The 25,437-nt window shown below is 37.2% G+C and overlaps 12 protein-coding genes across 12 annotated transcripts; 1 reads left to right on the top strand and 11 right to left on the bottom strand.

The window, feature by feature from the left end:
* Positions 1-20: 20 nt before the first annotated feature.
* On the bottom strand, positions 21-2,381 carry FDP41_000546 (uncharacterized protein; the record flags this gene model as incomplete). The annotated part of the gene is made up of 2 exons (XM_044708986.1): positions 21-1,772; positions 1,905-2,381. 2 exons carry the CDS (start codon positions 2,379-2,381, stop codon positions 21-23), a joined length of 2,229 nt encoding a protein of 742 aa, XP_044569360.1.
* A 135-nt stretch (positions 2,382-2,516) lies between these two features.
* On the bottom strand, positions 2,517-5,428 carry FDP41_000545 (uncharacterized protein; the record flags this gene model as incomplete). Its single annotated transcript, XM_044708975.1, has 2 exons — positions 2,517-3,922; positions 3,976-5,428. The coding sequence occupies 2 exons, from the start codon at positions 5,426-5,428 to the stop codon at positions 2,517-2,519; spliced, it is 2,859 nt and encodes a 952-aa protein (XP_044569359.1).
* A 232-nt stretch (positions 5,429-5,660) lies between these two features.
* FDP41_000544 (uncharacterized protein) lies at positions 5,661-6,359 on the bottom strand (the record flags this gene model as incomplete). The annotated part of the gene is made up of 1 exon (XM_044708964.1): positions 5,661-6,359. The coding sequence occupies one exon, from the start codon at positions 6,357-6,359 to the stop codon at positions 5,661-5,663; it is 699 nt and encodes a 232-aa protein (XP_044569358.1).
* A 220-nt stretch (positions 6,360-6,579) lies between these two features.
* Positions 6,580-7,434, bottom strand: FDP41_000543 (uncharacterized protein; the record flags this gene model as incomplete). The annotated part of the gene is made up of 1 exon (XM_044708953.1): positions 6,580-7,434. One exon carries the CDS (start codon positions 7,432-7,434, stop codon positions 6,580-6,582), a length of 855 nt encoding a protein of 284 aa, XP_044569357.1.
* A 76-nt stretch (positions 7,435-7,510) lies between these two features.
* Positions 7,511-11,730, bottom strand: FDP41_000542 (uncharacterized protein; the record flags this gene model as incomplete). Its single annotated transcript, XM_044708942.1, has 2 exons — positions 7,511-10,279; positions 10,330-11,730. 2 exons carry the CDS (start codon positions 11,728-11,730, stop codon positions 7,511-7,513), a joined length of 4,170 nt encoding a protein of 1,389 aa, XP_044569356.1.
* A 431-nt stretch (positions 11,731-12,161) lies between these two features.
* On the bottom strand, positions 12,162-14,843 carry FDP41_000541 (uncharacterized protein; the record flags this gene model as incomplete). Its single annotated transcript, XM_044708931.1, has 6 exons — positions 12,162-12,681; positions 12,924-13,289; positions 13,434-13,792; positions 13,839-13,996; positions 14,114-14,180; positions 14,370-14,843. The coding sequence occupies 6 exons, from the start codon at positions 14,841-14,843 to the stop codon at positions 12,162-12,164; spliced, it is 1,944 nt and encodes a 647-aa protein (XP_044569355.1).
* A 1,457-nt stretch (positions 14,844-16,300) lies between these two features.
* On the top strand, positions 16,301-17,662 carry FDP41_000540 (uncharacterized protein; the record flags this gene model as incomplete). The annotated part of the gene is made up of 1 exon (XM_044708920.1): positions 16,301-17,662. One exon carries the CDS (start codon positions 16,301-16,303, stop codon positions 17,660-17,662), a length of 1,362 nt encoding a protein of 453 aa, XP_044569354.1.
* Positions 17,663-17,960: 298 nt separating this feature from the next.
* Positions 17,961-21,069, bottom strand: FDP41_000539 (uncharacterized protein; the record flags this gene model as incomplete). The annotated part of the gene is made up of 7 exons (XM_044708908.1): positions 17,961-18,178; positions 18,246-18,384; positions 18,505-18,737; positions 18,799-19,006; positions 19,213-19,349; positions 19,442-20,583; positions 20,654-21,069. 7 exons carry the CDS (start codon positions 21,067-21,069, stop codon positions 17,961-17,963), a joined length of 2,493 nt encoding a protein of 830 aa, XP_044569353.1.
* A 242-nt stretch (positions 21,070-21,311) lies between these two features.
* FDP41_000538 (uncharacterized protein) lies at positions 21,312-21,863 on the bottom strand (the record flags this gene model as incomplete). The annotated part of the gene is made up of 1 exon (XM_044708897.1): positions 21,312-21,863. One exon carries the CDS (start codon positions 21,861-21,863, stop codon positions 21,312-21,314), a length of 552 nt encoding a protein of 183 aa, XP_044569352.1.
* Positions 21,864-21,964: 101 nt separating this feature from the next.
* Positions 21,965-22,501, bottom strand: FDP41_000537 (uncharacterized protein; the record flags this gene model as incomplete). The annotated part of the gene is made up of 1 exon (XM_044708886.1): positions 21,965-22,501. The coding sequence occupies one exon, from the start codon at positions 22,499-22,501 to the stop codon at positions 21,965-21,967; it is 537 nt and encodes a 178-aa protein (XP_044569351.1).
* Positions 22,502-22,683: 182 nt separating this feature from the next.
* Positions 22,684-23,590, bottom strand: FDP41_000536 (uncharacterized protein; the record flags this gene model as incomplete). The annotated part of the gene is made up of 2 exons (XM_044708875.1): positions 22,684-23,340; positions 23,480-23,590. The coding sequence occupies 2 exons, from the start codon at positions 23,588-23,590 to the stop codon at positions 22,684-22,686; spliced, it is 768 nt and encodes a 255-aa protein (XP_044569350.1).
* A 115-nt stretch (positions 23,591-23,705) lies between these two features.
* FDP41_000535 (uncharacterized protein) lies at positions 23,706-24,716 on the bottom strand (the record flags this gene model as incomplete). Its single annotated transcript, XM_044708864.1, has 1 exon — positions 23,706-24,716. One exon carries the CDS (start codon positions 24,714-24,716, stop codon positions 23,706-23,708), a length of 1,011 nt encoding a protein of 336 aa, XP_044569349.1.
* Positions 24,717-25,437: the final 721 nt, after the last annotated feature.

Genomic DNA, 25,437 nt, shown 5'->3' with positions numbered 1-25,437 from the left:
TGCTAAGAATCGAGAAATTATTATTTATTGATGACAACCTGAAATGGTCTAGACATTAGTAACGCATCAAATGACTTGTGTTTCAAAAAATCCAAAATATTCGTTGTCGACGTCGAGTATTTTTCGTTCTCACCAGAAGGTGTTGTCACCAATTGTGAAAAGAAGCCCTCATGTACAGTCCTTACAGTAAATTTTAACTTTTTCAAAAAGCTAATCGTTCTTATATCTGTTGTCGGCACATGAATTGTAATTTCATTTGGGCAGCTCATTCGTTTGGTTGATTCCACAATTTCGAATGACTTTTTAGAATATTGAGCGATCAAATAGGAAATCATAAATGCACCAATTCCACAATTTCTCCAATGAGGATGTGTAACTAAATAGTGAATATACCCTGTTTGAGGACATATGGTCCCAAAACCTACGACTAAATGGTTATAAAGAGATACAATTGAAAATTGAGGTTGATTCAAATAAATGGAAACATCAATACTGGGCCAAAAGCACCTAGAGAGCAGTGAATTTGTTTGTACAACATAGCGTTCTTCAATATGTGTAAAATATACATGAGATGGACCATATTTCAAAGAGGGCAACAGTGATGAAACTTTTTGAGAATTGAATTTTTCATGAATTCTCATAACAAGTTCCTTAAATAATCGAATCATCTTGCATGGCGACTCATCTTTCAATTTAGCAGTTATTGATCTGTCCCTTCTATTCCAATCGATTTCTTTCCCTAAAAGTTTTTCTCTAAAGGTGGAAATTTTACAACATTCTTCGCCTAGAGGACGACTATTATCTGTTGTAAATCTTGAATCCTTTGATGAATGGTCAATATGATCTGCCACTGTTGTAATGTCAATATCAGCTTTCACAATGGTATTTACATTTCTTCTTGACATGTCACTCGTATGAATTCCATCCTTCCTATCAGAAGAATAATTCAGAGTTGTGGACATGATCATTTCTTCTGAGGACGTTTGATGATGACTCATTTCATGTCCTTTTTTATAAAAGTACTCCACAAAATAGTTAGGAGGAGATGTGAAATGAAAGTACGAGGGTGGTGGCGATGAATGATATAAGGTCTGTGGTGGTTGTGGCGACGGAGATGGTGACATTTGAAAGATGGAAGGAATGGGCATGAATGGAAAAGCATTGGATGGAATTTTAGAGGGATGATCGTTCAACATGGCTTGTGCTGAGAGAGTATGGCTTGAAGAAGCGGCATTGGTGATGCCTCCTTTCTGAATAGAAGGAGGAGGAAGCATCTTTTTAGAATGATCTTTTAAGGAAGTTGGTTTGGGTAATATTTTGGGAATAATTTTGCTTTTGGATGGAGTTTGTAAAGAGGTAAGAGTTGTAGACCTGTCATCATGCATTTCTGAAAAATGATTGGAATTGGGAAGGAGATGGGAAGGAATGGTGTCATTGTTGACACAATTCGTTTTGTAATAATTGGAGCCTTTGGAAAGAGACCAATTTCTTGTGAAGTGTTCAATATCAAAATTTGTTGTTTCATTATTCTCATTGACAGTTTGTTTTGCCATTTTTCGTTGTCGAACTATTAATTTTGCTCGAATTCTTGCCAACTCGGTAGTGCTGAGAGGATTTGAGAGAAATTTAGAGAAATAGTTTGCTTTTTCAAATTTTGGGAAATTAATGGACTCAACTTGAGATGGTGGATGATGGTTAAAAATTATATTTAAATCGTGCAATAAGGATTGTTCTTCACTTTCTGTGATATTTCTTAATTTTTTCTCTTTTCTCTTTTTTTAAATGTTAAATATAAATTATAAAAGCAATAAATACATTTTGCAAAAATTGATGTGATTTCAATAATATCAATTAAAAAAATAATTAATACATAGAGATGAGAAACATTTGAAATGTCACCTTACCTGACAATCCAAATAGCTCTTATAACAATATAATCCCTTTTTCTTCTTCTTCCTCTTTCGTCTTGTTTTTAAAGTAGAAATTGAAGCTTCGGAATTGTGATATTGGCTTGTTTCCGTACTACTCTCAATTACACTATTTTCAGAATCATCACTTTCATCATCACTGGATTCATTGCTCTCTTTCGCATCGGATCGACTCGACGTGATGTTACTATTGCTCCGATGCGATTGAGTGATGATTGTATCAGATGATCGATCCAATGGAGTGATGCAACGAATTGTTAAATCCTCATGAAAGAGTGTTGTTGTTGTGGAATTATTGTTGTTGCTATTGGTCGTTGTAGGAAAATAGGGAACATGAAGGAATCCAGGAAAGGACGATAATATGGGCGGTTTTGCAGATTGAGATGATGATGTCGTGTTTAGAAATAAATTGTGGTTTTTCGAGTCGAACGGTGATGGATGTGTAGGAACCATTTAGACTCCGCGGTACTATTGTACTCGGTCGACCGATTATTGTGATGAAAATGTTGTTTGCATGAACGACAAAGGAGTGAACTCGAAAAGAGGTCTATTTTTTCTTCTGTTTGGTCCATCCCAAAATGCATTCAATTATTTATTCTGCACTGTGGGTGACTTCACTTCGGCCATGGTGTCTCGTAACACCTTTTCTGAGTGATGAGAAGGTGCTTTGAAAACAATGTGTCGATGATAAAGAATCTCTCGAACTGCTTCTTCGAGACATTTCCTCACGTTGTGGATTTGTCGGGCGGATATTTCGAAATAGGGACAACCCATCTCTTCCGTGACCTCCTTAACGAGCTTGTTCGAGTTCACAACATTGTTTTCATTTTCAAATGCGTGAATAATTGCGTCACATTTGTTTCCAACCATCAAAACTGGAGCTTTAAAATGAGCTCTAAAATCTTCAAAGCATTTACGAATTGAATTGTATGAATTAATATTATCTACTGCAAACAAAAATATTATACCATCTGCCTTTGGAGAAGTTGCAACATAGCCCTTCTCCGAAGAATATGAATGACTAATTGATATTTCAATATTATCAACTCCCTCAAATGATTTTAAGTCACTGAGCTGATACCGAGCTTGAGCAATAAACGTAGAAACACCAACACCTCGTTGGCCGCAAACGTGAATATGTATCTTGTGAATGGGAGAGGTCTGATTGGGAGGTAGCAGAGATGTGTCAACCTTAGGTATGAGTTCTGCTAGCCTAGTCTCAACAAACAGGCGTCGCCTTAGTACAAACTGTCCGCTTATTCGTTGATAGAGCATTTTCAGCTTCTCGTCGATTGAAAAGAAAATATTGTACTCTTCTGTTCCTTCTTCATAATTCTTTTGAACTAGCTTTGGATATATTCCTGCCATGGTATATAAAATAGCTTGAGAAAGAAGAGTCTCCTTGCATTCCACGGCCTTATTATATTTTTGTAAAATGTTATCCTCTGTTAAGTTGAATAATGCATGAGCTAAGCATTCGTACTTCAATCGGTCAATATGAAATAGTTCTGCTAAAGGGATTATCTTTTTCTTGCTCACGTTGTAGGCGTCGTTGTGAATGGTATCTGTATACAAATAATGAACAAATGTCTTGACAACATCCACGTTCGTAGAGTAGAGATGGAATTGTTCAATGTTATCCATGCTAGTTCTGCACTTCAGTATAAAATTATGGATAAAAATCTTTTTAGTTGGATTTCGCTCAATTGTGTCTTGAAGTTTGGTCCTCTTTTTCTTTTGATTGATTAGAGGCTGTACATCACGATCTTCGTCTTGCTTTCTTTCCAAGCTTGACCGAAGGGCAGATACACTTGTTGTTTGTCCTGCATCATTTTCTGTTTCTTCATCCTTTTTTTCCACATGAATGGTTAATTTCATATCACTAAAGTCCTGATGGTTCTTTTTCATGTTGCAATGAACAAACATAAAATCAAGATCTTTAAGGAAAGTTCTTTTCTCCTGAGTTAGCGATATAAAATTCTCTTGTAAGGACTCTGAATAATGGTTGTGATCTATATATTGAATTGTTTGAACAAATTGTACTTACTTTTGGAATCTTGAAATATTTTCCTAAGCTCCAGTACAATGCTCATGTTGTTTTTCTGAATATCATCTATTGATATAGCGCTGAAGGTTGACGATATAAGATCTTCAAGGTTTGTGTACTTTTCCTTATGTGTACAGACAAACTGGCTGATTAAACTTTTGCAAACTGACCGAATAGACTGAACTTTAAACTGATATCCAAGAGCAAGCACTTGAATTAGAGTTTCCATGTCCAAAGACTTCATCTTGTGAACATAGTCGGGCCGAAAATATCCTGAGTAGATGTTCTCAAAAACCAAAAGCAATACTTCCGGATTTTTGACTAGAGGAGTTAATATCACCTCAAGTCTTGATGGTTGTAAATTGGATTTGGTTTGTTTTGAAAGGTCTATTGTTAGATTCTGATTATTTGGTTTTCGTTGTCCTTTTCGTTTCTCTTCTGAAAGCATTAAAGACGTAAGACTTCCTTGAGAAGAAAAGAGTTCTTCCTTCTCATCTTGTATCATTGGCTTAATCATTGCTGAAGACCCCGAAGAATCAAAGCCGGCCAACAAATTTTTCGTACTTGTGGTATTCAAAGATCGTTGTTGATGTGAGGGCATCGGTGGAAGACTCGATCTAGGTCCTTGATTGTTTGTATGACTCGCTGTTCGTTTCAAAGATATCGCCTCTCCAGCCGTGTTTCTTCTCTCTGCTACATTTGTCTCTGCTTTAACCATCGATTTCCTAAAATCATGCGCACTGCTTAGGGTTCGCTTTAGGGAGTCAACTGCTCCGTTATCTTTTGAGAGCTCTCCTTTAAAGAAAGCGCTCCTATGTAAAAGTATTTCCTTATGAGAAAAGAATGTAAACCGTTGTTTCCCGGATGGGCATCCTTGGGCAATAAAATCAAGTGCAATATCATAATTGTTTTCATTATTTACAGGAAAGGGTGCGTTACCTCCAAAATATAACGATTTGCTCATCATATCATACATGCAATCTATAACACTTTGTTGACTACTATTTCTTTTGTCCTTAACATATTTTAAGAGTGGTCGCTCATTTGATTGATCCTCCGAAGCGTCCGACGGATTGAGAGAAAGTTCTCCCATCTCAAATTGAGAACCCTTATTTGCAAGCGAAATCATGATATCTTCAGGCCAAGAAATGAATGGATATATCTCTGAAACTGGCTCTTCCTCTGTTATTGTTATACTAGTTGGGTTATTAGAATGGTTAATTGATTTGGAGGATGACCCCCTTCGAGATAGGAAGCTTCCTTTTCTTGATTTTTTGGCGGAGGCCACCTCAAGCGATTGCTCTTGTTGATGATTCGAGTCGTTTCCCTGCGATGATGATTGTGATGATGAAACTGGATCAACTCTCTTTTGATTATTCTGATGATGAGAAGGGGTGTGTCTATTATCCTCAACAGCAAATTCTGATTGTTTCGAAAATGTACCACAGCCCATTTCAGCGCTGGTGCAAAAGTTCGTTATTTTTTTTAAGGGAGGAGACACGAACAACGGTCGTAGTTTTTAAAGGCGGTGCAGAGATATAAAACTGAAATTCGGATACCCCGTAGTTCTCTTTCTCGAGGAATCTCTGGTAAAAGAGACCACTCCAACAGCAAAAGAATAGCTGGAGGGAGTGTAATAAATTTACACAATTCGATAATAATTGAATTTTAATTTTTAAGTTTATTTAATGGAGAGCAGAAGCAAGATCCTTTGGAGTCTTGGTAACCTTAATCTTGCAGATACAGACATCCTTCAATGGGAAGATGGAAGCACATGACTTTTCAATTTCCTTACCCAAGCTTCCGTTGACAACCTTTTCAACAAATTCATTAACTGGTGAAGTGGTGGCCTTCTTGTTAATGATGTCCTTCATTCTGGCGGTGATTCTCAAGACTTGGGACTTGTATGCATAGGTTCTCTTTGCGATTTGCAATTGTCTTCTCTTGGTGATACCCAAAGCGAAAACTCTCATTTGGAAGCCATCAGCAGTTTTAACATTGATTCTTGTTGTGATGAGTGTGTGCCACTTCTTGACCAATGATCTGAGTTTGTCAGTGGTGTATCTCAAACCATTGAAAACGGTCAATGCCTTCTTGGTGTCGCTCTTAGCATCACCTACTGCCAATCTGACAAGTTGATGTTGTTGTTCCTCTTCGTTCATCAAGTCAGCTGCTGAGATTTCAAAGACTCTTCCCTTCAAAGCTTCTGTTGAGATCTTGGTACCAGCGGTTTTATTGATTGGAGTCTTGGTGAATGGTTCAGACTTCTTCTTGTTGAATGGATGTGGAGCATAAACATCGAACCACTCCTTCTTTGCGAATGGGTCAGTGGTCTTCTTGGCCTTACCCTTCTTCACAACTCTCTTGTTCTTGCCTGCGGTCATTTTGGCGAATGTTTGTATGGCAAATGATGAGTATTTTTTTTCAACAAACTTTTTCGAAATTTTTGAAAATTCGGTTGACTAATAGTTTACAATGAATATTACCTGCTCATCATCATGATGAGCAGAAGCACAAGAAAGAAAATGTGTTGCACAAGACTCACCTTTATTGTTATCATTGATTGAAAGCAGATGATATAAAACATGTGAACACACATCACTACTAATGTTTAAGTTTCTTAGAGTCTTGTGAAAGAGGAGAATCTGAAAGAGCCATTGAGGTAAAATCTTCTTGCTGTTCTGTGGTTGGTGTGGAGTCTGACGATTCTGCCAATTTTCTTTTCTTGGTGGAGCTATCGCTGCTGCTAGATGACGAGTGATGATTGAGCTGACCGCTTGACGATGCCAATGATGATGATGATGAAGGAGGAGGAGGAGGAGGAGGTGCAACTTTCTTACCAAACAAAAGTTCTGTCTTTTTCACAACCTTACTTCCAAAGTAACGAGCTGGAGTCAGATTACCATGCAATGATCCACAATGAGGGCATTGGGCAACAAGGTCCTCAATAACTAACCAATTGCTAATCTTGTTGTGGTCGTTTCTAATGGTAGACGGTTGTGATCCAATGATGGAGGATTGAAGTGGAGATTGTTGTGGGCTCTTGATTGGGGATGCTTTGCCAGTTCCTGAAGAAGGAGTACCAACTCCTCGTGGTGTTGAGGAAGGTCTAATACCTGATGGCGTTCCTGATGAGGAGGCAGAACCAGGACTTGGATTGATTTGAGTTTGTGTGTAGGGTGGTTGCTGCTGAATGTTTCGTGAGCTGCTTCCACTTGATGAGGCAGATGTCAAAGAAGCTTCTCGCTGCTGGAAAAATCGTTCAAAGTCCTTGTTCAGTTCTTCTTGAGGAATTTTCAATTTAACGAACATGCTGTAAATGAGATAATAAATATCAGTGAGGGAAAGATCAACAGCTGTTTGAGTGGGAGAGCTACTGGAGGCGATAGAGGCTGGAACAGTGATTGCTGATGTGGAGGAATTGAAAATGTTTGGTATGATCTTACTTGTGGATAGCATAACGAGAACCTTCTTAATATCAAAGATGATTTGATGTCTGTTTTTCTTGTCAATGGTACGATCTTCGAAAGGATTTTCAAGGAGTGGAGAATAGAAAATGATTTCCTTCAAACAAAAAAAGAGCAGTGGTCAATCTTTCTCTAATATTCGGACTATTTTGATCTTTTAAGGTTCCATTAATCGAGTCCAGTACGTAACGACAAGCAACTTCAGCTTTACCCTGATCCAATCGAATGAGCTCATCAATAGTAGGCCATAGATTTTCCACATCTTGCTGACGTTTGTCGTCTTGTTGGCGTTTTTCATCTTGTGGACGTTTTTCATTATAGGTGATGGCTGATCGGAATAGTTCTAGAATAATATCCTGAAACATTGCGAATGGAGCATAGAATAGTATTGGTAAAAGAGATTTGGCATAGAAGAATGGATCATCTTTTCCTTTTCGAGTTGCAAAAGGGAGATACTGCTCTCTTTGTAGAGGTTTTCTCTTGTTCCAAGTAAACATGTAAATAAATAGTATGTGAGAGTCAATTGGAATTCTCCATTTGTCGCAAGATTTTGAAAGGTTCATTACAAAGTTCAAATAATCGTTGATACTCGTGCTTTGGCTCAGATATGCGAATAACCTTCCTGGAACAGTATTTGTAGCTTCGCTTGAGAATGGCTTAATCAAGCTTTCTATGAGTGTTGATATTGTTTGGTACTTATTACCATATTCAATTTCCTTTCCTTTGGATGGGAGTTCATATAATAATCCAAGACAATCTTGGGTATATGAAACAGTACGGCTAATGTCTCTCAAAGCTTTGGGATTTCCTAGATAGTCTTGTAAAATTTCAACCATGGATTCGTAAACTTTTTTGTTTCTGTTCTGATCGCCATGACTAGATATAGCCTCTTTGTAAAGGTTTTTACAATAAACAGCAAGTTTAGAAATCAGTTCTTTCGATTCAAAAGGCCCTAGGAAGTCATAAAATGTGTTGGTAATAATATTAGAATAAATATGTTGATCGATTGAGGCTACTGAGTCAGCTGGAATTTCACATTCAGTCATCAATGCACTAATCTTTTCATTCGTGGTGCTAAAGGAAAAATTGACAAAAATTCGTAAGAAATAGATGTAAAAGAAAATGAAGGTTTTGGGAGGATTGGGTATATTCTTCAGATTGATGATTTTCTGCATCAATAAATCAAAGACTCTGAATAAAATATTGTTAAGAAAGGTATATCCCGAAAGAAGGCCGTTCGTAATACTTTCTATGATAAATTGAATGAGGGAAACAATAAGGTCTGTTGTAGAATGAGGATCATCTAAAATCTGAACAATGAAGTGAGTTAAGCATTCGATAATGGCAGAGTTCTCAAACAAGGCACTTTGAAGAGACATATCCCGTAATAATCGAATGAAGAAGGCATGTTTGTGTTGATGGTATTGTGCAAACAATACTTGCAATAGTATGAATACTTGCTCTTGTGTGAATCTCTGAGGATTGCTAAGAGTATATTCTGAAACGAGAGAGGATGGGCTCGTGTGAATTAGGTTTGCACCTTCTTTCTTGACATACTCAATGAATGGATGAGTTGTCATTGGGGTCAAAGTAAAATCCATATTCAGCGGAGCTGGTGGAGTGTAAAGATTTTCTACCACAGAAATAAACTTGGAAATTTTAGCCTTGAAGGCCTCACAGTTGGGGGATGAACTAATTTCCGTCAAGTACTTATAAATAACGATTTGGAAGTTTCGGTTGTTGATGGTTTTGTATCGCTTTTGGAACAAGTCAATCATTTCAGAGTCATCCAGTGCAATAAATAGCTGTATACCATTTCTAATAATAGAGAATAGCTTCATCTCGAGGCCAAAAAACTTGCACTCTCCACTAACGAGCTTGTTAAGAATATTAAAAATGATATCTCTAAAAGCTCTATAGTTTGAAACTGCAAGAGTTATCGCAAGTAAATTATCGATAATATCTTCACTTAACAGGCTGGAGTCAAGAGACTTCAGCTCATCAGATATCCACTGAGTAATTTCAAATTGAGCACCTTTCAAGGGTAGCTCCCGAATAGAGCTGATGACTGCTTTTACAGTCTCATCCATATCATTCTGGCTAAGACTTCCATAAATAATCTTTGAAATATTTTCCTTGATATCGTTTTGCGAAGTTTGAATTTTCTTTGCTTCAGAATTGTCAGAGTCAAACCTTGGTCCATATAATTTAGAATTGATCTTGTTCTTGGTGAGAGAGTCGTATGAAGGAAGGTTTCTAAGAATATAGGAATGTGTGGTGTTAAACTTGTCCGTTTTTGATACGTTAAAGCCTCTTGCTGTTAAATACTTGATGTATTCACTGATTGAAAAATTATTTTGCAAAATCAATTCATTGAATAGTTTGATAATATTCAACGAAGTATCTTCAGAGGATTCTTCACAATAGCTTAAAACCTCCTTAAATAGTGATTCCTCCACTTGTTTTTTCAATGCAGGGTTCTGTTTGATGAAATAATTAACCAGTGTTCCGGCAACATAAGGTCTATGATTCTGTTGCCTTTTTGGTGTTATTGCCCATTCACAAATGCTAGATATTAGATGTACACCAATATCTTTGTTGTATAGTAAAATGTTGTAAAGCTCAGATATGTTGCAATCCGTTCTATCTAGTACATTAATTGCAAATATATCATCCTTTGTCTTGTAGATCAAGTGTTTTACATTATCTATGGATAATTGCTGTTGGCCAGGGTTCAATCTTCGATAAACCTCGAAGGAAAATTTAGGATCTGACGAATAGGTCATATATAATTTAAAAAATTGTAAAATATAAAATTTGGTGACAGGTCCAACTTTCTAAAAAGGAGTGAAAAATTTGTAACTGAAGTAGTCGAAGGTCCACTTACTTTGGAAGAGTTGATGGTATTGGTTAGATTTTGGAAAATTTGGTCGTTTGATTTGATGGAAAGTAATGAGAAGAAATAAGCGTCCATGAGAGGTACATCTTTGCTTGCCTTTGGTTTTAAACCAAATTTTGATTCAAGCATTTCAAGCAGCTTTTGACACAAAACGGACTCGTTTAGCATCTTCTCTTCAAGGCAATAGGCAAGAAAATTAATGGTATACATAACAGATTGACGCTTCTTTGGATCGGCGCTTTCTTCAGAGCAAATGTTCAATATGTGCTCGCAAAGCTTGTTTGTTAAGTCCAAACTTAAGTCTTTAACATTAACATTTGATCCAGCTGAATTGTCTCGTATTAAAATCTTGGTATACCATAGTGCTCTAAAGTACGGAATGTTGTTTTGCGCAAGTATCTCGAAGAAGTTCGCTTTTACAAAATATTTGGCCACTTTTGACACAAGTTCTCTCAGAGGTACTCTTGGTGAAGTAGCGTTATTCATGGGTCGCTTCTGCTCTTCAGGTTTTCCTGCCAATGCTTTAAACATGATGTTAAAATTTTCAACTGTTTTTGGAAAGAATGTGGTTGTAGCAGTACAATTGCATGAATTAACAGCATTGTCGAACCGTTGTTTCATTTCCTCTCTTGTCTTGTTAGTAGAGAATGATTTGTGTTCCTCTCTCAAAGTTTGTTCACATCTCTCCAGATTTGCAAAAAAAGAAGAATCTAAAAAAAAACTTCCAAAAGCATTAATTTCTTGATGATCGATTTTTGAAAATGTTTTGTCAACATATCCCTCTCTTGAAAAAGTTGATGAAAATGTAACTTCCGGTATTCTGGAATGTTGCTCGCAAGGATATACATCCGGAAAGCCCAATTTTGGTGAGAGAAGATCCACTTCAACCTTTCCACATTTTAGTTTTGTCCCTGTAGGCTGCGTTTGATTATATCCAGAAATGTTTGTTATTCCACCGTGATGATAATGAGAAGACGTTGTTGTATTGTATGGTTGATTCGGTGGATGTTTTTTTGTGGGTGGTCTACTACTGGTTATATTCGGATTCATGCTGCTTGAACCTCTTGCAACAGGATTGGGTGGTCGACTCGAATTTTGTACAGTGTTTTGACCAGATCTGGGTGGGTATTGACCAGGTGGTCGACTCGTCGATGATGATGAATGTTGTTGAGCAAATCCTCCACCCGCCGCCGCCGATAATGATCCACTACTGCTGCCACCCTGACCCGATGATGCCATTGATGAAACCGAAGCAGAACCATGCTGCATCATATGAGGTGGTTGATGAGAAGATCCTCCAGATACAGCATGATACGGTCGTTGTTGTGGGTGATGTTGGCCAACAACCGAGGAGGAGGAAGAGGGTGGTGGATTTGTTGGGTTACTCATTTTTTGCCGTGAGTTTTTTTAAAAAATTCTTCGTTGTGTTTGGTTGCTGATGGCATTGATGGGATTTGAAGGAATGAAGCAATGCAGATCGACAAGAGAGTTAAGTTGTTCAGCCTGAATCTCAAAATACTTACACTATTTCATGTGTGGCGATTGTTGGAGCTTTTTACAGGATAAAGGATTTGAAACTTTAAAACCATTTACAAGCCTTACACAATAACACCTTTCTTTCACCAAGAAATAACTCAAATGGAACGACAACTTACCTCGAAAGGTGCTCTGTTTCTCGAACGTATCGGTCCCTAATTTACAACTATTAAAAAAAGAAGCCTTTATGAAAGATATGTTTGAAGTGTTTCACAATAAGAGTGTAAATAAAGATATTCAGGACCATGACATGAACAACAATAACAAAAGGAATTCCATTCCTCTTAATGCCATCTTGTTATTGTTGAAGGTGAAGGTAGAGAAGGATTAAATCTCTTTTGCATGAATGCAAAACCTGTCAATTGGGTCAACAATCCATCATAGGCTTGCAACATGGTTGGATCTTCACTCTCATGGACTGTATCTAACAATTGAATGACCTTCTTTCGATCAAAGAATGGCTGTTTGTCGAAATCTGCGCTTCTTAAAGTCTCTTGGAAGAGTTGATACATAGGTCCTTGCTTATTCCATGTGGATGGAGGTGAAGTGAATGGATGCTTAATTCGTTGATACACTTCTTCAGTGAGAACATCTTTGGTAGCTTCACGCAAAGCATACTTTTCAATGAGTACTTTTCTTTCAAGATCGGCTTTCAATTTGAGGTCTAACGGAATATTGTTCACATATTCGACCAAATGATGATCTAGGAAAGGAACACGACCTTCCACACTGTGAGCCATCTCACAACAATCACCCAAATGAACAAGGACATAGGTCTGAAAGACTGTTTTTGCCCACAAATACCTTAATTCGTGTCATTGAAAAAAGTATTCAGTGTCATCACAAGTATTTTCATACACATTGTAGCGCCATTGTGAGCAATTATTGGTTCAACCATATTGTTGTTGAGAAATTATACGCGTTTTTGAATAGAACCCCCACACATCAAGTGTTCACAAATCACACCATTAATGTGTGGCATAAAATTAATAGTTTGATTCGTATGATGTGATTCACAAAACTTAATATTAAGGATGTTCACTTACATGCTTGAATGTACTTTGCTCCACTTGTTTTTCATCTTGTCCGTTGTTGCTGGATCCAATAAATTAATCAATCGATATCTCAACATGCCTTCTTTCTCCTCTTCTGAAGGAGTGAGATGTGAATTCAAATATTGATCATAGTGTGCAGTCAATGAAACCGAGAGGAAAGATGGTTGGAATCCAATGAGCTTGTGGGTTGGATCTTGTTTTGAAGAGTCAGAGTTGGATGCTAGAAAAGACGTAAACATGAATCTAAATCCAATATTCTTTTCCATTAAAAGTTTGATAATTTCCTCGCGGTCGTGTTGCTTCAAGGCTTGACTGTCATTGAGGAGATCAATCTTGAACCATGGATATCCACAGAATCTGTGTTTTTCATGGAATATAGGTTGGATATTCAAATGATCCATAACATTTCAAACAAAATGAAATGATCATTAAGGTTATGATCATCAATGTTGTCATTTGAAACAACCACAACAACAACCACCACCAATCATCATTACTTACGTCTCATCACTTCCTTCTCCAGTCAACACCACCTTATAACCAGCCTCACGAACCGCTCTTGACAATAAAAACTTTTCAATAAAGTTCGTTTGAATACAAGGACGTTCACAATGATAAACCGCCTCTTCAAAATGATCTGCAAGTTCTTGCTGTGTGATTGGGATTTCATGATATTTCGCACCACTCAGCTGAGCTTGTTTCTTGGCAATGGTGGCCTCATCGAATGCAGGATGATCCTTGAATGATAAGGTAAAGGCATCAATGGAACCATCCGATTTGAAATGTTCCTTAAGGATCTTGTTCGAGAGACCCAACACGGCACAGGAATCAATGCCACCCGAAAGGTAGACTCCCACCATCTGCTTTCAAACGATGACGAATGGCTTCATCCAATAACTGTCTCACTTCACGAATGACTTGTGATTCGGTTTTTTCTTGAGTTCTATTTGTTGCAACGAGATCCTTCTCTTGATAATCCAAATCCCAATAACGACAGACTTTCATACTGTTCACATCATGGAGTGGAATGACTGCATAATGTCCAGGAGGAAGTTGATAGATGTCTGTATGCCATTTGTTTGTGTGCATATGTTGTTTTGGATAATGTCATCAGTGTTGAATAGGTGAAAGAAGAGAGAGAGAACTTGCTCTCTCATCCATTGTTTGAAAGACATACATACTTTTGAAAAGCGTTCTTTGATCAAAGGAACCTGGATACACGACAGAATCTTGATCATCCCACTCACACTATGCATATGTCGTTCAAAACACATCCATATCAAACCCAAAGGCACACACCCAAACAAACGAAACCAAACGCGCAGTCCCATTCATACATTCATCCAATTCGAATTTGAGGTATATATCCATACATCAATACAACAATGAATCCTTTTTTCACCTCACACAAACAACAACAACACCAACAACACTCACCTTAATTCCCATCTCGAAGAAAGCGTTCATCTCTGAGGCAAATAACATGGCTCCGCTCTTCTCATCCTTCGTATAAAACAAGGGTTTGATTCCAAAACGATCCTTTGCCACGATCATAATTCCAGCCTTTGAATCCCACAAGGAAAACACAAATTCTCCTCTCAAATGTTTGAACATGTCCAATCCATACTCTTGATACAAACCCAAAACAATCTCACTGTCAGAATGTGTTTTAAACTTGTAGCCACATCGATGCATGAGGTCGGAACGAATTCTTTCATAATCATAGAGTTCTCCATTCACAACCACGTGAATGGTATTGTCTTCATTCGAGAGAGGTTGATCACCACCAGTGAGATCAATAATGGAGAGTCGAACGTGACCCAAAGCAACTTTTCCTCCTCTCTTATGGTCAATCCAAATATGAGAACTGTCTGGGCCTCGATGTTGAATGCTTTGAAGACCTTTTTGCATACGATCTTCCCATGAGGAGGATGAGATTGTGGTTTCAGTTGATCAGTTTGCTCCTTCGATGACTCGTTTCGAAGCTATGGGTTCGTGAGGAGAAACAACGGAAATAAATCCACAGGAATGATGTGAACAAGTTGAAAAGTTTTTGAATTGGTGATGATGATGCGGATTGAGACTGCCTCTAGAAAGCTTTTGGCTGAAAGAGGGATGTGACAAGAGAGCGTTTTGACTCAACACAGAGAATAAGCAATGAAAGGATAAGTGCTTTCTCATTCCAGTCATTGTTGTTCTTGTATTGACGAGAGAGATGATTGTGATTTTTTTATGAAGCAGGCGAGTCACCACCGGGATTTTCTAAAATCAAATCACTTGTTCGTTTGGTCGATCTCCCATTAATTCCATTCTCTTGACCAACAAAAATTTATTCCGGTGGATGCACATTATGTCTAAATAGTGCTTCATTTAAAGACTTCAAGAAGGGGTTATAGCTCAGTTGGTAGAGCGTGTGCTTTGCATGCACAAGGTCCAGGGTTCGATTCCCTGTGACTCCATTTTTTGTTTTTAATCCATTACTTTTCACTTTGGTTAACTGACATTCAGAAAAGATATAAATACTAAGGAAGAAATAAGAGAGAATGAATTATTACACAAAAAACAAACAAAACATCACTAGTAATGGAAAATATCTATCTACTTTCAAGAGAACAGCTATCTATGAAGTGCCGACCCTCCCTCCCTTCAAGTCAAGCGGTTGTGTAATAAAAGTCCATTATACCAAACCTCTTTAGTGTTGTGTGGTCTTTGAAATGTGGAAGGAGAGTAAAGGAGTTGTTTATTTTCTTTTCTTATTGGCAAATGCCACAAATTCTACTACTTAGACAAGCTAGCATTCACTACGATATTTTTTAGACGGTTTTAGTGGAAAGCAAATTTACACCGAACAACACAAAAGCGTCGTCAATCTGCGTTATATAGATCCAAGTGAAAAGGTATAAAACAAAAAAAATTGGAGTCACAGGGAATCGAACCCTGGACCTTGTGCATGCAAAGCACACGCTCTACCAACTGAGCTATAACCCCTTCTTGAAGTCATTAAATGAAGCACTAATTATTTGAGATACTTTATAAGTTGCTTGATTCAATCCACATTTGAACAAGTTTGTACATGTGGAGAGATGACTCTCTACTCCATCATCGATTGGTTTACCCAATTTTTGTTGTTTGCTTGGAGAGACAAACGTGTCGACCCGGTCGCTGAGCAACTGTTGAATGGATGACTGATGCAAAAATTGATTGAAAATTTTACATTATTTTTGACCAAAAAAATATTTTAGCTCGTAGTCTGCTTGCTCTCTGGTTCTCCTATCTAATTTTCTTCTCTCTCATCCGAAGCAAGTGCCTTCATCATCGTACAATTATAAAATTGTTTATTATTTTAATTTTACTCTTGCACACAGAAAATGATGTTCTCCTCTAAAATCAGTAAAACCTCTAGCATTTTGAACAAGGCTAACACCTTCCTAGCCACCACTCAAACCATCATCAATACCAACCAACTCAGATTTGCTGCAAAGGAAAAGTTTGACCGTAGCAAGCCCCACATTAACATTGGTACTATTGGACACGTCGACCACGGTAAAACAACTCTCACTGCGGCCATCACCAAATATTTGAGTGAAACGGACCCAAAGGCTAACAACTTCTTGGCCTACGACCAAATTGATAAAGCTCCAGAAGAAAAGCAAAGAGGTATCACTATCAGTACTTCTCACATTGAATATTCTACACCAGCTAGACACTATGCTCACATTGATTGTCCAGGACACGCTGACTACATCAAGAACATGATTACTGGTGCTGCTCAAATGGACGGTTCCATTCTCGTTATTTCGGCTGATGACGGACCAATGCTCCAAACCAGAGAACACTTGTTGTTGTGTAAACAAGTCGGTATCAAACACATTGTTGTCTTTTTGAACAAGGTAGATTTGGTTCCTGACCCAGAGATGATTGAAATGGTTGAAGAAGAAATCAGAGAAACAGTCAAACAATACGGATTTGATGGTGATAATATTAGTATCATTAGAGGATCTGCTTTGAAGGCTTTGGAAGGAGATAAATCAGAAATTGGTACACCTGCTATCCAAAAACTCATGGATGCTGTTGATAAGGATATTCCAGAACCTGAAAGAGATATTAACAAGCCATTCCTCATGCCTGTGGAAGGTGTCTTTACCATCTCTGGTAGAGGTACTGTTGCCACTGGTAAGGTCGATCAAGGTTCCCTTAAATTGAACGCTGAAGTTGAAGTTGTCGGTTTTGCTCCAACTCCAATCAAGACATCCGTGACTGGTATTGAAATGTTCCACAAGTTGGTTGATAAAGGACAAGCGGGTGATAACTTGGGCATCTTGTTGCGTGGTATCGATAAGAAGCAAATCAAGAGAGGTCAAGTCATTTGCAAGCCTGGTTTGCTCAAGCCACGTACCAAGTTTGACGCTGATATTTACGTTTTGACTGCAGAAGAAGGTGGTAGACGTACTGCTTTCGTTGACGGTTTCTCACCTCAATTCTTCTTCAGAACTGCTGACGTTACCGGTAAGATGAAGATTTATCCTGAGGAAGGAAAGGCTCTCGCTGAAGGTGAAAAGTGTATGGCCATGCCAGGTGACAAGAAGAAGATTAACGTGACTTTGATTAACCATGTTGCAATTACTGAAGGTTTGAGCTTTGCTGTCAGAGAAGGTGGTCACACTATTGGTGCTGGTATCGTTACCAAGGTCTACGAAGAAGAGACTCCAGCTGGCCAAAAGAAGAAGTAAACTCTTTAAACCGCAGTTGCTAAATATGAAGTGATGAGCCTTACTGAGCAATATAACTACTAATTTTTGTGTATCAACAACAAGAATAACAACAATTGTTGTAATTCAAATTTACAGAGGATAAAAAATAGTGAATTTTTGTAGAGACAACTGTTGTGTGTCCAGTATTTCTTTGAGATGGTGACAACGACAGTGGTGTCTCTTGGTTATCCTTACTTCCATTTCGAACATGAGAAGCTGAAAAGAACAACAAACACCGAAATTTAATTAATTCTTGAATAAAAGCAAAAATATTTAATTAAATCTTCTTTGTTTTGATTTCATTCAACGTATCTTGGGCCTTTAACAACGCGCTTAGCAACTTGGATGCAGCCTTTCTCTTTTGAGCAATTGCTTCATTTTCCTTCAACAACTCATCGAATAATTCGGGCTTGTAAAGATTGCGAACTAGCTCACTTTGTAAATTCACCTTGGATTTGTTCACCAAAAAGTGCATAACTGATTTAGGAACCGAGTCTGTGGCAAACAAAGAAATAATTCGAATACACATTGAATTCGTTGCGTATTACATTAAAATACTTACCTGACACACCCTTTCTTACAATATCGAAATAATGTTGCAACAATGTCTTGATAGTTTCAGTTTCCTTCTTTTCTCTTTCCTCAAAGTTTGTCAAGAATGCAGCTGTGGGATTTTGTTGTGGCATGCCTGAATAAGGATCCTATTTGTTAAAAGTGAAATCATATATATATATATAATAATTCATGTCATGTAACAACACAGTGTCAATAAAAAATTCAAGATTATAAACACATGAAAAATATAATTAGTGAATGCAAACCTCAAAATTTTCTTGACCATAATAATCGACATTCTCATTGTGAGGATTTGACTGACTGTATGTTTGATTTGGCGGACTGTATCTAGTTGGTGGGGGAGGTTGTTGTGTAGGTTGTTGTTTTTGAGTTCTTGTCTTTGGTACATTCTTTGGTAATGAAACGTTAACTTCCACGTCTCTATTTGTATTTACAGTAACGCTTCCTGTAACGTTGTCGAAAAATGAACTGTCATTACCTGTATGTTGTGAGAAAAATGAATTCAATATCAGCATTTGTGACAAATATAAAATACATACTTTTCTTTTCATCCTTTCCGTCCTTATGCCCTGTGAAAAAGCTGAAAATGCTTTTGGCAACCCCTCCATCCTTGTGCTCTTTGTTGGAAGAAGAGCCTTGTCCCCTTAAACTGTGCTTTACATGGACTTGACTGGGATTCTTTGGTGGTGGATACGTGCTCACTTGTTCCCATTCATTGTCGGCATTTTCATCATTATATTGTTCATCCTACATACAAGAAAAAAGTATTATGGTTAGTAAGAAAATTAAAAAATGGAAAACATATGTAAAAGAAGGATCAGTCGCCATAAGGTTGGGTCAATGTCGATAATGATGTGATATCATGGTCAATAAATTTTGGGTTAAGGGTTAGTAAAATGTGCAAGAAAAGTGTATGTGTAAGCGTGGGCGATGTGGATTGGTTTGATACTCACTTGTTGCTGTGACATTTGATGTTGTTGTGGTGGTTGGTTGATTGGTGGGGGCATTCTTCTGGATACTTGTTGCTGTGGCAAGTTTGATTGGGGCTGTGACATGTTTAGTTGAGGCTGACCTTGCATTGGAGGAGATGCTGTGTTGTGAAAAAATTATTTGTTTGAAATCGACCATAAGAATGCGAAATGTTCTATCTCTCTTTCGTGATAAAAAGACTAGAATACTTACGTTTTTGTGCTTCACCTAATACACCTGCAACCTTATTATTACTAAAGAAATCTGGATGATTCGTATTGATGTATGCCAACTCAATTTTGATAATATTTCTAATAAATTCTTTCAATGGGTCTGCGTACTCTTTCAATAATCCAATGACAAATTCTCGGGCCTTTTCCTTCAAATTAGGGAATCTCAAAAATATCTTTTCGCAATGTTCCTCAATTGCAATCAATTCTTCCAAAACTCTATCAACACATTGAATACTAGGATCCTCCAAAAGTTTCACTTGTCTTTTAACAAGCATCTCAAACGCTGCTTCTGGAATGAAGAGGGATGTTCTTGGTCCTTTGGCATTTCTAATTGCAGTTCTAATGTCGTAATCAGATAAATTTTCACACGCATCAATTTCTGACAAGGATGGATAGAATTTGTTTGTGAATATGTGATTGATTCGAGCTCCTCCGAAGAGTTCATTGGTTGATACTTCTGCATTACGTCCATCAATGGTCTCTACGAAATCAGTTGAGAAGTCTGTAAGTAATTGCAACAATAAAGCTCCATTCGACATTGATGACTCCCCCAAAGGAACACCATACTCTTGAAGACGAGTTTGAGCTTGTTGAATCAAGGCAGCAACCTTACTCTTCACCTCAGGAAGTACTTCTTTGATGTGATTCAATAAAATTCGATTCAGTGTCTTGGCAAGATATTTAGTTCCCATTCGATCGGAAATGCTCTTATAAATTGGATGTGTGGCAAAGAAGCGTTCTTCGTCTCTCAAAGCGTCACGAATAGATTTGTTCAAATTGATATCGTTTTGAGATCGACATACGACACCAATATATCCAAGTCGCAACGGTAAAAGTTCTCCTCTCAAAACATCCATACAATCTGTTCCTTGGTCCATAATATCAATTTTTGTAAGTACACCAATTGTTCTTGAACCATTCTTGTCGACCTCTTTTGCCAATTTGAGCGCATCGGAATTGGCAATATCAGTGTTTGCAGCTGTCACTGCAAGGATTAAACAGTTTGGTTTAGAGATGAATTTCATAATCATGTTTCTAATTTGAGCTTCGATATCTTTTGGTTGATCGCCAACTGGGACTTTAGTAATACCCGGTAAATCTACAAGTGTTAAATTCAAAACGCTGTATAGAGGTTGATAATGTTGTTACGTATTACAATAGCATTCGATTGTACATTATACCAACTACATACTTTGGGCTATAAATTTTCAAATTAATAGGAAGATCCGAAATGCCCTTGCTACTACCAGTTACTCTATCCGTCTCTCTAATGATTTCATTTCTAATTTCTGTAAAATCGTAAAACTTCTTATTTGGCACGTGCAGAAATTCTCCCCATTCCTCTTCGGGTCCAGTGGAATCATCTCCCGTTTGCTGTTGCTTGGATGGAGTTTTATTGAGTTGAAGAACCAACGGTCTTCTCGTTACAATTCCAGAACCTCTTGGTAAAAAGTCCCTACCCACAATTGTTTCCAATACGGAAGACTTTCCCGATGATTGAGAACCAACAACAGCAATCTGCGGTAAATCAATTTGCACTAAACTATCCATATTGATGGAAGCAAACGCGTCCTGTAATCGATTTACAATTGGAATTAATTCCTCCATTTGTGATGATTAGGGTGATGATTAGGATGATGATAATAAAAACGGAAAATGGCGATGATGATGACACAACACAAAGGATATTTTTTTTATGGTGATTCTTCAAACTCTCTTCCATTTTATTTCTTCTATTTTGATAAAACGATAATAATAACGTTACGATTTGGACGTTATTTTCTATTCTAGTTCGATTGAAACTCGTTGTTGTTCTCTCAAGTGGTCAAAATTAAGGTGACACCATGAGATCACTTTTCTGTTTCAATCCAATCTGCAGATTCATCAAATTCATCAAAAGTTATCAATGATGGCTCAAAATATGTGATCGTGTTCGAACTTGCAAAATCTTGTTTTACCTTCTCTTTGATTGTTTCCACAACAGTTTCACTCATTGGAGCAGGAGTGTTGTCAAGACTAGGCAGCTTAGAAATTTCAATAAATTGATTTTCAAAAACAAGAGAAACCGTATTATTCCTTTCGTTTTCTGAAAGGAGTTGTGGAGCAAGCCTAATAAAATTGTACTGCAAATAATCATTAGGAATTGAAGAAGAGGTGGAAATCTTTTCCCTCATTTCATAATACAATCCCAGTTGTGGAATATTCGGTATCATTTGTGTTGCATTTTGAGATCTTTCGTCGTCGTCGGAAACATCATGAACCGAAATATGATCCTTGTTAATGTTCTCTACTGAATTTTTAGGTTGCAATAGAGCCAACAATTCGGGTGAGAAGAGTTTTTGAAAGTGTATTTCATCACGAATTGAAGAGTCATGATGAGAAGCAAGTTTTGATGGAATCATTTTTTTGTTGTAAACCCAAATATTGATTATTTGAACTCGGTTTGATAATTTAACTTTGATCCGAGATTTATTGCGAACAATTTATAATTTGTTCATCATTTTCACAATTTAAAATCAAAACGCGTTAAATTCTTCACAAAGTACTTGTTTTTCCTAGAGAACTCTCTCTCATCCTTTTGTCCATTGTCATCGTTGTGTTTATGGTCAGCACGAGAATATCCGACATGACGATCAATGTAGCCTCCGATGTGGCGTTTGTATTTTTGCGGAGTGAAATCTTCGGGAATGGAGTAATGATGATGCTCATGGCCATCTTCTGAATTCATTTCTTCTTGATGAGCCTTTTTATGAGAACATTTTCTGGATGTAGTAGTTGCAGATGGATGGTTTTCTTCTTGTCCATCCATTCCATTCTCTTCATCATCCTCATTAGGAGATTGATTCTTCTTCTTGATCTTTTCTGCATAGAGGATGTTTACTTCTTTCCGAAAGGCTCGATCTGAATTGTAGCGTTGAATGAAATTTTCATAGTCGACATTCTCATCATCTTTAGGATGGCAGTGCCATTTGGTACAAAGAGGGCATCTTTTGACGGTCTGATTGGTTCTTACATTGAATCGGGTGCCTTCTCTTCTCATGCTTCAATTGTAATAATTGAGGTTGTTGTATGGTTGTTTTTTGTGATGATTTGATCAGAAATGTGAGCGAGATCTTGTGAATTCAAATGAAATTGAAAGATCTAAAAATAAAAACGAAACTTAAAATATCAATTTGAAATTTCAAATCACGACGAACAAGGAATGCCTTTGCTGCATTGTTTCTACTGCAACCATTCCAACAGAATTGTAAAAACCTCATGAAGCACTTGTTCTTTACCTTTTTCTTTTCCACACTCGACACAAGTTGCAGCAAGATGGGAATCATTAGTAGCACCTTTCATCCCCATGTTTTGATAGTAATGAAACACCTCAAGAACATGCCGATCGGATCGGTCAATTCTTGCCCTAAATAAATCTTCAGAGTCTCCAATGCGTTGACTTAGTTGAAGAGTGTGTTGGTTGGCCTCAATAAAGGCAGCATCTGCTTCGAGGTGATACGTCTTTCCAGTCCTTAAATCGACTCTCCTTAAACAAACTCTGTGAATTAAATCGTCTGTAGGGGCATCTAAATAAATATACAGGTTGGGCACAAAATTCAAATGCTTGCAGACATGCACCGATGAAGGTCCTCTGTAAAATAATATAATGTTTTGTGATGTGTTGTGTTGTGAAAAATATGAATTTAAAATAGTTGACATGATTTCAGGATCCAAATGATATTTCAATTTTCCACTATTCTTCAATTTTTGAATGGTTTCAATGTGTTGTGGAGGAATATATTCGTTCATGGAAAGAAGTGTATTGGTGTCAAGGAATAGAATGTTGTGGGAGGGAAAGCGTTGTTTTAAAAGGGGCACAAGTGCATTGCATATCGTTGTCTGATCAGAGGTCACGGTCCGTATGAAATAATTATTGTTATTTAAATTTACATTAAATTTCAATTTAAATAATAATTTAAATAATCAACATGATCATCTGTCTTGTTTCGAATGGTCATTGATTCCGAATTCAACCAACCTTTCCAGTAGCTGGTCTGCCGCTTATCACGATGATTTTGCAAAGCTGATTTGAATCATTTGATTGGAGGGATGATGGTCGAGCAGTATAGCTTTCTTCCGCTTGTAACATTTTTTCTTTTTAGCTCTTCTCTTCCGTTGTCTTCTATTTGCTCAAACATGCACTTTTACATCATGAAATAATTTACAAAATGTTGAGATGGAATGGTGTTGCAGTTACTAAGTGATCAATGCAATTTGCCAATTTCATCAATATTTTGACCAACCATTTCGTCCGTGTCGATACCTGATTCTTCAATAAAGGCAGATCGAGTCTTTTCAGTGAGCTCGCAGATTGTGTCCACGATATTCATGGTCAATCTCTTCCTCGATTTCCATTCCTTTAAGTATTTCTCTAAATGTTTCAGAGCTTCTTTTTTCTCTTCAATGGTACATAATTTGATTGAACCAGATTGAAGTGACTCTAGCTTTTTCTTCTTTTGCTCTAGCTCAGCACGTTCTTTCATGATAATATTCGGTAACTCATCGGTTGTTGGAGCCTTTAGCAATTTGGCCTTGGTGTTGTTATCTTGTGCAATCTCGGATCTAATACCTGCTAACTCTTGTTGCAATTCTTTGATTTCATTATCAATCTCTTTCAATTCTTCCTTGCTCAATACTTCCAAATTATCCTGATTAATCCACCAAATTTTTGTTTTTCCATTCACTTTCACACTCAATTCTCCTTTGCTTTCTAATTTATCCACACACTTAGTGGCCATGGCCTTTTTCAATTGTCCTTTCGATTGATCAATCACATTTTGCAAGTTAAAGGGACGATTTGCTTTCTTGAAGAGGTCTAACACGACCTTTCTTGCTTCACTTTCATCCTTGATTGTGAGATCTTTCTTCTTTGGCCCTGATGAGGTACTTCCCTTTTTACCACCTGATGCCTTTTTCTTGGAATCTTTATCGGAGGAAGATGCTTTTTTCTTTGTTTCCTTCTTTTCCTTTGTAGATGACTTTTTGCTTGATTTCTTTTTCTTTTTTCCATCCGTTTCTTCTTCATCCTCATCTTCATCCTTCTTTTTCTTTTTTGGGGCTTTTTCTTTGAATTCAGTATCGTCATCATCATCATCAACGACATTTTCCATAAATTCGTCTTCATCATCGTCATCACTTCCGATGACTTCCACGGCATCTTCGGGTTGGTATTCTTCCTCTTCGTCTTCGATGGTTCTTTTTCTCTTTGGGGCCATTTTACTGTATATGATGAGAATTATTTTTTTGAAAGTGAATGAAAAAAATTGTTCAAGTGTGCAAAGGAACTGAAATTATTAAAAGATTTCTTCGTAATTGTGGAAATGAACGAATTCGAACAGAGAAGGGAACATTTGCAATTAAGATTGGAGGAGTCTTGCGTTTCACATGCACACCTTATTTAAATACCCTTCTGAAAGCAAAAACTTTGAAAACTGAAAGTAATGGCTCTCTATAATAATACTTATTTGATATTAACTAATGAGGTCCTTTGAAATTGATGAATGCAAAGAAACAATTTTTGGATCGTTTAAATTACAATTAAAAAATTCAGGAATGAGTTTATTGAATAATAAACGGGTTATGTGTGCTTTATTAACCGACTAAAGAATGTCTGTTTGGGTGTTTGATAATATATAATCCTCAAACCCTCTAGCTTTCTTAAGCACAGTAGAACTGTTCCAAGTAGCGTTTTTGTAACAACTACATTTGAAATTACAATTAAAAAATGATGCTGTCCGTTATTGAACATGTCGTTGGCACGCCAATTCTTCATCTTTACTTGTTCGGGTCAAGAGTTTATTTTAATAGAGTATTTGATCACGATTCCTCCGATGTAGATTGTGTTGTCATCCTATCGGATCAGTATTTTGAAAATTTAAAATTAAATCTGACAACTAGGTTCATGTTGAAATTATTTACAATCAATGATTGCAAGCA

The sequence above is a fragment of the Naegleria fowleri genome (genome assembly GCF_008403515.1).
Source record: "Naegleria fowleri strain ATCC 30894 chromosome Unknown tig2, whole genome shotgun sequence".
In the NCBI taxonomy this organism is placed as follows: domain Eukaryota; phylum Heterolobosea; class Eutetramitea; order Acrasida; family Naegleriidae; genus Naegleria; species Naegleria fowleri.
This window is presented reverse-complemented; position numbering and strand designations above follow the sequence as displayed.